Consider the following 10,900-nt stretch of genomic DNA (forward strand, 5'->3'; position numbering starts at 1 on the left):
CATACACACACACACACACACACACACTAGCAGGCACACTCTCACTTGGCTCAACTTACTGCTCTCTGTTGAGAAGTAAGGACTGCAGGGTTGAGAAGATGCTCTCCTTTCTCTGTATCACTAGAAATATCTTCTTCCGATTCTTCCCAAGACGAGGAGAAACCAGCCGAGGAGGCCGAGGAGGACGACAGCTTCCTGAGGGAGCGGGTGGATGAGTTTGTCCCAAAGGCAGGGCTAGAACTGGGGCTTGAGGTGCAGCCTAGTCCCTGGTCTGAGTCAGGGCCTTCAGAATGAGGCTGACTTTCCAAACCGTGGTCAGTTATTATGACTGCAGGGATGGAGGGAGAGTGGTTGGAGGTGGGATCAGTGTCCAGCAAACAAGGGGTACTCTCACTGCTTTGCGCCTGAGGAAAAGCATTTGTTTCCGGGTTAACCTCCAACCTGTTTGTCTCTTTCTGAAGCAGCATCTCAAGACACAACCGGTCCTCTTTCACATCTCTCACTTCTCTCTCTGTCTGTTCTTTGTCTCCCGACATTTGTGTGTTCTCTACCTCCCCTCTGTCTTTTTCTCTGTCCTTTTCTCTCTGCCTTTCTCCTTCTTTCTCTTTGTCTGTTGTTGCATCTGGGTTTAATGTCTCAAGGGAACCTGGAACGACAATCGGTCCGTCTACTAAGGAAGTTTGCATTGTTGTTTCTGAATGGCGGCCATTTTGACCAATCAGTGTCTTGTTCTCAGTGTTGGTTTTAGTAGCACTGTTGTCCTTCTCATCATCTTTACTTCCTCCTTCTCTCCTTTCTACTTCCTTTGTGTCTTCCTCCCTTTCTCTTCCATTTTGGACAACAGATGTAACTTTACTCTGTTGCGGGTGGGTCATTGAGCAGTCGAGGGCTGTGTTTTGTTGGCTGGTTTGGCTTGTCGATCGTCTTGGAGATCGAGGGCTGCGCTGGAGCTCAGTGTTTAGCACTTGGGCACGAATTCCGGAAATGTGGGCCTCGAAAATGCCCACTTTCCCCCTGACCTGGAACACACAGAGAAATAAATGCAGCTATAGTTTGGTTTCCTTGGTCTAACTGGATACACATTTTGTTTGATGCATTTTTTTCATATTTGGTTTAGGTGCTTATCATTTCAGAGGTGCACTGGTGTGAGACAGAAAGTCATATGATACTACCATTAATGATGAAATTAAAAACAACTTTGGAGATGTCCAATATTTGGCATTAAACAGACTGAACTGTTTTCATGTATGGCTGTATGTAGTCCACAATGTGCATTGATTTCAACTAATTCCAAAAAAGAACAAGATAACGCAGTGTTGTAATGCATAGTGCATTACAACACTGCGTTATCTTGTTCTGTATTTATACTAAACCTGATTGTTATCTTAACCAATGCACTAATTTACATTTTACAAACATTCCAATGCAACACAAAAGTCACATGGCATCAAACTCAATTAGTGAAGAGATTACTGAGTTTATTTTCTGAGTTTAGGCATGATGATGGTAAAAAACACTCAAATTAATTAGAGTAAGCATGAAACAGAATGAAACTTAAAAGCATTCTTTAAGACAAAAAGATCAAATTACAAGCCCATTCTCATTATAACAGATTTTCTATCTTTGTTATCGTAAAAACATAAAAGAAAAAGATAAATACTGTATGAACATCAGTCCAAACGATCACACACGTGTGGTTTACCACTTTTTATTTTTGTTCTGCTAAGCTTTCAAAGATTGAGTAATGCTGCCTATGCGTGAAAAGCGTTTTGTTCTCTGTGCGCCGCTAGGTAGGACGCAAAGCAAGTGGCAGGCAAGGGTGGCAAGGAAATTATTTTCCGTTGCTAGGTAACAACATGCTGTTATCTCATTGGTTGCGTTTTCAAAAGGTCAGCAGCAACTAGGTCAAAATTGAAATAATTTAAACTTTAAGCGCAAAGCAGCAATTCCAAGCGGTGCACAACGCCAGGGGTAGCGCAGCGCATATTTGTATCTATAGGTAATCAATGAAACGGCTGGCGCAAAGCGGTTTTGCTGCCTATTGTGTGCAAGCAGCTTAACTGTAGCATTTTGGTATCACTGAAGAATGGTGAGAGTAGTTCTTACTGCCATTGTTCTGACTTGCCCAGCCAGTTTAATATGAATCAGTAAATTCTTTAGAGCTTGAATACATTGCTCTATATTGCTTAAGTATTGCATCCCTACATAAAGACAGATAGGGGTAGATTTAGTGGTTAAGAGCCCCACTTAAATAAACAAAGCAGAGAAGCACATGTGAAATCACCTCAACGTTCTGCAGCTCTCTGTGTATCTGCAGCAGCTGTGCCTGGCGTCTCCTATCCTCTCGCCTCTCTCCTCCTCCCGTCTCTCCTACCCTCTCCTCCTGCCCTTCTCCTTCCCCTCTCTCCTCAGCGCTGGCCGAGCTCAGTCGTCGGACCCGCTGGCCCACATTGACTCCTAGGAGCTCTGGGCTTCGCGGGGAGGGAGAGCAAGCACGAGGGGTGGAGCTGGGAGAAAGCGAGGATGAAGGAGGGAAGACAAAGGTTGGACCCAGGGTTCGAGGGCTCGTCTAGGAGCAGACACACAACACGGGATTAAGGGGGCTCCAAAAATGACTCATTAATATCAACTGGTTGAGAGAAAATGGTCTGTAAACTAGCAACACAACCAAAAGCAGTTACTTATTTTTCTCACAGCATCACGGCAAATGCTAAAACCTAATGAAACAGTAGCACGTATTAGACAAGAGTTGCTATATCTATCTAAAGATTAATAACAGCACCCACCATAAGCTACTGTTCATACCAGACCAAGTAAGGCTGTAGCAGCAAAAAATCCCACTAAGGTGGGTCTTTTTGTCTCCAGTCAATCACTTTTTTATTTACCCTTTATTTAACCAAGATGGTCCCATTGAGATACAATATCACTTCTGCCAAATCCAAAAGGGTTTGGAAGCCAAAAAAAGGTTTCATGTACAAGTACATAGAGGGACAGATAGGATCCCAGAAAAAACAAACCAAAACATACAAACAGACACAAAACATACAGGCATCAGAGGCAAAGGGAATCATGGCAAATAATGGCACCTGTCTAAAGCAATAACTTTGTTCTGTAAGAACAGGTTCAGTATGCCTTGCAGCTCATTCCAAGTTTGCGATGTGTGAAAGGAAAAGGCAGATTGGATGATTGCAGTTGAGATACCTTAGGGCTGGTTGGGCTGTAGATACCTCCACCCGGTGTTCCCCCGCCCAACTGACAGTAGGCACTCCGATCTGGAACTGGCAACACAGGTCGACCGACCGGACTGGTTCTAGTTCGAGAGGTGGTACTAGAGGAGCCTGGTTGGGTGTGAAACTGATTACTGCTGTGGAGGGGAGAGGAAAGGAGAGGGTTGGTTGGTTTGTTACAGTGGACTATAACTATTGTATTATACAGTAAATGTTGCCTTTTGGTGCATCTTCACAAAAGAAATATATCCAGTAATGTCATAATGTAGTAAACCATATACCTAAGCACAAGGACAAAAAAGTTGCATTGCACTGCAAAAGTTACCTTAACCTGTCATCTGATCATAACATCATATATTCATAGTGTGAAGCTCCAAAAGCTTAGATTACAGACAAAAAGAAATAGAGAAAATTCTTGCCGAATAGATTGAATAGATTTTTTTGGACACAATATGTTACTGTAAATCATTAAATACTTCATCAATTGTTTCAGAATACATTATAAATAAAAAAGTAATCTAGTCCAGTCAAACAGGTTATCAACTGCAAGAAACCATACTAACCAAACATGTTTAACTGAAGTATGCATTTCCTCTACATCTCTCCAAAAAACAACGCAGTCTTAAACGGTAAAAGCCTAGTCTACACTGTAAAAGAAAAAAGAAAAATGCACTGACCTGTTCATGACTCCAAGGCCATTCAGGTTCAGGGCAGAGGCTGCCATCCCCGCGGCCACACCAAGGGCTTTGAGTGCTGGGTACACATCTGACAATCTCCCCTGAAGCTGCAGGGAGGCCTGGAGAACAGCTTTCAGTGTTTCCTCTGCATTCAGTCAGCACACTACAAGAAAATCTGCACCCGCCTCTGAAAAAATAAAAAAGTCAGGAAAGATCATTTTACTGTGCTCGGTCTTTCTAATTATGAATCAAGATCAGAGATATTCTTATGGAAGAAAAATATAAAGAGCCCTTTTTAAAAAAGGACAGACGCTGGAAATTAAACTTTCCACTACTGGAAAGCCATCCCTAACTGCGTCATGGACAAAGAAGATTATTCATGTAGTCCTGTCGGAATAAATGATTTCATTGTTCCTGCCGGGATTAAAACTAAAAGAGAGAACGTGAAAGAGGATCAAGATAAAATTGGAAGAAAATTAGCAAGAAATAATTTGCCTTTTCTCCTGTTAATGTTTGATGGAAACTGAGATTTTTGTAATGCTTATTTGACTCAAACAGCTGTTTTATTACAATGTTAGTACAACCCTCCTCTCAAAATTATGCAACTAGTATAATCAACACCAGAATGGCTTTAGAAATCCTCTTAGAGTTCCATATAGTTAGCTGTATAAACCTTTCCGTGCTCTGGTTTCAGAGCTGTATCCAACACGTCTTTGTTTTAAAAGGAGCATGGAGCATGGAGTAAGGAACATGATGGCTAAACTTCAGCTTGACCAAACTGTGACAATAATTTGTTCCCTGCAGCACCACACTGTTTGTTTGAAATGTGCTTCTTTAAGGTAACATTCTTTCAGGGAAAAAATATGAGTGGCGCATGGAAAAGGGCAAAAAGATGGGGATATAGAGAAATATGCCAAAAGGGAAAATGAGAAAGGGCAGGAGGCAGAGAAAGAGACGAAAATACAGATTAAAAATTAAACACACATGGTAAAAGAAAGCTAGAGAGCAAGGAAAAGGCAACAATCCAGCTGTGGAATCTCCCTGACCCAGATCAAGACGTGTAGAGACCAGTGGCGGCAGCTGGTCTTTCAAAGAGGGGAAGCTCATTTTCAGCCGACATCATCAAAATTGTCCATTTGTTTATAATAATATAATAATAATAATATAATAATATATGCTATATAATTAATTAATTATTGTTATTATTATAATTGTTATAATAAAAATGTATACTATCCGTGAGATGGATTCATCAAGAGGCATGGCCGCAGTACATTTTCTTTGTCACAGCACTTGCAGTCAGTCAGCTACCTTTGTCAAACCAGCTGAAAAGACCGTTGCCCTATCTTTTGCAGTAAGTCAGTCTTAGGTTTTGATCTGCCCTGCTGTTTAATTCTAAGTTTCTCCTCATAAGGAAGAATTTCAAATGGCTTTGCCAAAATCAGATCGACAATATTATGAATGTCTGCCATTGTGTGTAGTTTGCTAGCTGGCTAGTTCACCCCTACAACACTAGCCTAGCCTACTGTATTAACGAATGAACGAACAATCTAACGAAACGGTATTAAACTCCAAGGAGGAAATGTAGGGATTAGATTAAACCAAAACAAGGAATGGGGTGTATAATTGTATGAGATGTATGATGAAAATTGGCTAGCAGTTTCACCAAGTAAATACCAAGCTATAGGTATAGGCTCGAATAGCTTTGGTGGCTTTTTACAGTCCATAACTGATGTCAATCAAAAGGAGATGCAGTCTTTCGACAGACCCTCCAATCAGCACGCAGAACCCCGGAGTCCAGGCCAGCCCACTCCATTCACCCCCGGAGACGAGCGTGCGTGGACAGGACATAATCACAGCATTTATCCAATCACTGTCTAGTTTCGAAGCACTGAAAAAAACTGTTCAAACCTAAGTTCGGACCAACTAAATTGTCAGGGCGGGCTTTATACGATGATGGACAGATGATCAAGAGTAACACAATCAATCACATCCCTCAAACAGCAACAAAGATGGCTGCCACTGGAGAACTGAGATGTGTAGATTCCGTCATTGAGTCTGTTATAGAAGCTATCAACAGCGCATTAATTTTAAAAGTTTTAAAAGAGAAGCGCGATTGAGACATTTGTCGATCGGAAAGATGTTTTTGCCGTCCTTCCTACGGGATTCTTCAAAAGTTCAACATACATCACATACTCCGGTGCTGTGATTGGTTGTAGGTCTATCCAATTGAGTGCAGAAGCATTTTCTTTCCTGGTTCGGTTGAAACACGTCCCATAATCACAGCCAAATGGAGCAATATCAGACTCAGATTCTGACTAGAATCTGAGTAAAATCTGAGTATGACGACGTCAGGCCTGTTCAAAGCAGCCCCACAGAAGTCCATGGATGCCAGGCTTCAACAGGGTAATGCACTGTGACGCTAAAAGAATGTATGAGGAGGAAATTGAGTTAGTCGACCAGCTATATGTAGCTGACTCTGATCAAACTTGTCTTCGAGATGAACGTGTTCTAATGCATTTTTATTCAACAAAATGTTAACACAATAATACATATTTGACCATTAATTTTTTTTGACATTTTAGGAGAAGCCAAGCTTCCCTTTCAGTCTTAAAGAAATGGCCTTTAGCACTGTAAAAGACTATAACATGGTTTTGGTCTTGTATTCAGATTTATCAAGATTGTTTAAAGAAATTGTAAGAAAGTATTATGTCACAGGAGACTTATGCTGTGTTGTGTTTATTACGTCTTCTGTTGCAAATTAGGTTTTTCCATGCTTGCAATAAGACAGATTTATGATCATTCAATCAAAAAAGAGTTGTTTGATTTGAAGAATAAAAATCAAGAACTGTGCTTTCACTTTTTAGCTGTGCAACAGTGCAGGGGGTAAAAAAGAGGCCTTGAGGAACCAAAAGCCGTCTTTCTAGCTCCTTGCAGAGTAAGTTAGATGGACACACTTGGGCTCCACTCACAATACAGCACAACACAGTTGTCAATCATCATTGTAGTGCTTTATGTGGTTAAGTTTACACTCTGAACAGAGCAGTCGGTTAGAGTATCGTGTCCTGCTTAAAACAGGTAGTGAAAACTGAAATAAGCGACGCAAAGAAATGTCACTGGAATTTGATGCACAGTGGTCAAACTACGCTACACTTGCAGATTCCCAATGGCACATTTGCGGATTGTGTTTCAACTTAGACAGTCAAAGATCCTTGTCCACAACGCCAGCACCTGATTCAGACAGGGTGATGATCCAGAGTTGGCTGACTTACAGTCTGCTTTGTATACTGTCAGACAAGCATGAACAAGAAACAACATGTCTGGACTACAGGCAAATCCTTTTTTTATTATGAAATTTCTAATGCTAAGTCATCATTTTACACAGGAATTGATGAGAATTAAGGGATAGGGGAGCTGAAAAAAAAGAAAAAAAAGGACTAGAACTCAGATGTGTATTGCTGTTAATATTGTGCCTTTCTCAATAAAAAAAAATAGATAAAAAAAAAGGAATTGATGAGAATTTAAAATTCATATCGGATCATTTTTTCTTTCATGCTTCAGTAAACTGGCAGTGAAATGGGACACGTGTGTTGAAGAGAATCACATTGTATATTTTTTGCAACACCATGTAAACACTTCTTGCAGAATCAACTTAAGCTCCAACATCTAGTAAACAAATGCTTTTCAGTCCAGTTCTGGGGCTCATTCAAGCATACCAGCATTCTTGTCGTGCTGAGCTGCCAAAACGGTCTTGGGATGTGAATCCAGATAAGTTAAGACATCAGGTCATGAACTACGGGGTAAACATGGGATTTCCTTGTTGGGGAGTGACGCAGTTCGAGAGAGGCAGTAGACTATATTAATGGCTGGTCTCTAAAATAGTTTACCAACCACAGGTGCAGCTTTTTTCACACTGTGTAATCACTTCTATCTGCTTATTGGACTGCTTATTATTCCCCTAGGTTTCAGTGAAAACAACACAATTCAGGCCTAGAGTAGATTAAGAGAGAGCAAGAGTGAGGTAAGGAGACAAGGAAAAAGAGAGAGGGAGAGAGAGAGAGGGAGAGAGAGAGAGATAAAGAGAGGGGGAGAAAGAAGGGCAAGGAGGGAAGGAGAGGTGTTTATAGGCTATTTTGGTTTAGTTGTCTATTCTGAATCTTTCATGCAGAAGTAGCGTCTTTACTTTCAGTGAAACGGCTCACTTGCTGTAATGAAGCAGCACTGGGCATCAAGAACCACTTTCACGCTGCATGTTGCACATGGTTAGCTGCATCCCAAAGACTTTTTATTCTTCTCTGCACTAAAGGACAACGCTGGCTCGGCTTCTCTGAATTCTTTGCTTGCCAAAAGGTCTGATTCCCCCACTGGGATCAACGAGGTTTTCATTAAAAAAAAAAAGTCTGTGTTGATTCAACTCTTGGTCATTTTGTCATTTAAAAGACAAAATGCCTTCACCGTAGGACTACATATAGCTGAGAACATCCACTGCACCCTAGCTCGCTTTAAAACAAATGCGGCATATATGTTGAGAGAAAACATTCAGCAGAAAGTATGCTAGAGTACCCATCACTATGTTAACATTCCAAACATTTTAAGACATCATATTAGTAATTAATCACAGCCATGAAGCAGGATAGTGAAGCAAACCACGGCTCTGACTGAGGCTTTGCACTGTGCTCATATGCCATAATGATCATAAAAAATACAGCCTTAAGCACTCCAAAAGTTAAACGACAAATACTGGTTGTGATGAGTCTGATATAATCGCACATGTAAACTACCTCCGAGTGCTGTCTGTGTTTCGGCGCGGCCTAATGTCAGATTGAGTGGGACTGCATGAGTATTCAAATTGTCCACTTGCCTACACAAGTGGGCAATAAACCCACGTACAGAATGCTAAAGCAACTCAGCTGAGAAAAAGTTTGAAAGATGCTGATGCTGATTGTTCCTTGAAATTGAAAAGCAGATGGCAGGCAAGCTAGGGCAATATGGCACTATAATACAATGTGATGATATATACAGATATTTTGCCATGCTGTTTCTACTATTTAGCTCTATTTTATTTCTCTGGTTGTATTAGATCATTGTGGCTAATGTTACACGTCAATGAGCAATTTTTATATGATTTTTGCATAAATGTTGGGTATTTGACGCAAGATTGGTCATTGACATCTGTTATTTAATCCACATTTCCCCTGTGGGATTTCACGATGATTTACAATACCACAATCAATATTGCGATCTAAAATTTTACCACAATAGACCTTCTCCTAGCTGATGGAATACTCAAAGCAGAGAACCCCTCTTAAAGCCCAATGGTTCCCAGATGGAGAAAAGGCCTCAAGAGAACATTGAGGGGGGACCTAAACAAAAGTAGGAACAACCAGAGCATCAACCATGTGGTCGATGAATCAATAAGTCCATCGACAAAAAAATGATTAGCCACTATTTTGATAATTGATTCATTGTTAAAGTAATTTTTTACACACCAAATTGACAGTTCCATCTTCTCCAGTACAAGCATATGCTGTTTTCTCTGATATCAATGTTAACTGGATATCTTTGGGTTTTGGATCAAATAAACTGACATTTGGAAAAATGTGGGTGACCATTATTTGCTATTATCAGACATTTTATAGACCAAATAGTTAATCAATTCATGAAGAAAATAATTGGTAGACTGATCCATAATAATAAAAATAAAAAAATCATTAGTTTCAGAAGTGACCTCTCAGTCTAATGATCTAACGCTAACATAATGCAACACAGGGTTCCTATTGCTAGTCTCATTTTGCATTTGGTTGCAAGCTAATAAAATCATGAATTATGCCCCATGTCTGACAAATATGTTGCCAAGTTGTTCAAAGTTAAACATGCATGCATTTGGTAAGATATTTGAAATGATCCTGCTTTGATAGATTCAGATGGCATAAAATCATGTCAAAAATGAAAAAGGTAGGCCTAATGTGACTTAATTACATTACTTTTTTTTCACTTTAGTATTTGTCATTTGTCCTGCACCTGCCAGAAGGTTGGATGTGCACACAATTACTTTTATAAAATCCATGTCCAAGCTTATCTTAGTCATATAATGGTTGAAAATGACTATATACTGTTAATTGTATTAATATAGTGCTAGTGCTGTATTACACTGCAAAGCAAATGCAATTTAAAAATGAGTTCATCTGTCATCACAAAGCACATATTAAGAGTTTAATCCGTAAGACTCAAGAAGAAGACATACTTTTGAAGTAGGACACACACGTGTAATTAAAAATGGGAGACACAGGGTGAAATTGTTTTAAAACTACTCAAATTGTTTGGTCCCCACCACTGAACTACAGGCCTATAATCCTGGTAACTCTCACCGTTACCTCTGCAGCTACACTAGAGGTGGGTGTATTAAAGTGTAATAAACTCTCTCCAACAACAATAATCCCCGCAGATGGAGGTCCTGACATGACAGCGGGCTCTGTGTTGTCTTACCTCCGCGTTGCCCCGTCCTCTCCAAGGCTTCCCCGGGACACTTTTATCGGTCTGAGTAATACTTCAGCCAGATACCAACACGCCGAGGATGACTCTTCTCTGTCTGTGTGTCTGACACTTGGAGCACAAAACATACAAAGACGCGTCTCTTTGTGCACCAAACCAGCCTATCATCTGCTCCTCTTGTGTTGTGTTTTTGGTTTCTTCCATAAAACGAACTTGTTCGACGCTGCCCGCCGGTGCTTTTTCGCTTCTTTCGCCTTTTCAGCAAAAAAAAAAAAAAATACTCCTCCACAGTAAATAAAAAAAGTATATTTCAAACTGTCTTTGTCCCTGTGGTTATGCCTCTCACAGTTTGCTCTCGGGATACATAGTTTTCTTTGGAGGTTTCTGTTGTCATGCGTGCAGCTCGAGCCCTCTGTGCTCGTAGTAAAGCGTTGTTTCTCTGCGAGTTTGAAGCCGGAAGCGACTTGACAATCTCTCTCTCTCTCTCTCTCTCTCTCTCTCTCT

The 10,900-nt window shown here is 40.5% G+C and overlaps 1 protein-coding gene across 3 annotated transcripts in view; it reads right to left on the bottom strand.

The window, feature by feature from the left end:
* LOC116705917 (inositol-trisphosphate 3-kinase B) overlaps window positions 1–10,847 on the bottom strand; it is a 29,393-nt gene extending 18,546 nt beyond the window's left edge. The window contains exons 1-5 of one of the 3 annotated variants that reach the window (XM_032542398.1): window positions 10,391–10,847; window positions 3,905–4,079; window positions 3,202–3,364; window positions 2,285–2,569; window positions 60–1,019 (exon numbers count right to left, since the gene is read on the bottom strand). In XM_032542398.1, coding sequence (XP_032398289.1) covers window positions 60–1,019; window positions 2,285–2,569; window positions 3,202–3,364; window positions 3,905–3,951 — 1,455 coding nt within the window. In that variant the 5' untranslated portion in view covers window positions 3,952–4,079; window positions 10,391–10,847. Of the gene's footprint in view, window positions 1–59; window positions 1,020–2,284; window positions 2,570–3,201; window positions 3,365–3,904; window positions 4,092–10,390 lie in introns of all 3 variants that reach the window. The other 2 variants (XM_032542399.1, XM_032542397.1) reach the window with 2 other exon arrangements.
* Window positions 10,848–10,900: the final 53 nt, after the last annotated feature.

The sequence above is a fragment of the Etheostoma spectabile genome, chromosome 18 (genome assembly GCF_008692095.1).
Source record: "Etheostoma spectabile isolate EspeVRDwgs_2016 chromosome 18, UIUC_Espe_1.0, whole genome shotgun sequence".
Taxonomy (NCBI): domain Eukaryota; kingdom Metazoa; phylum Chordata; class Actinopteri; order Perciformes; family Percidae; genus Etheostoma; species Etheostoma spectabile.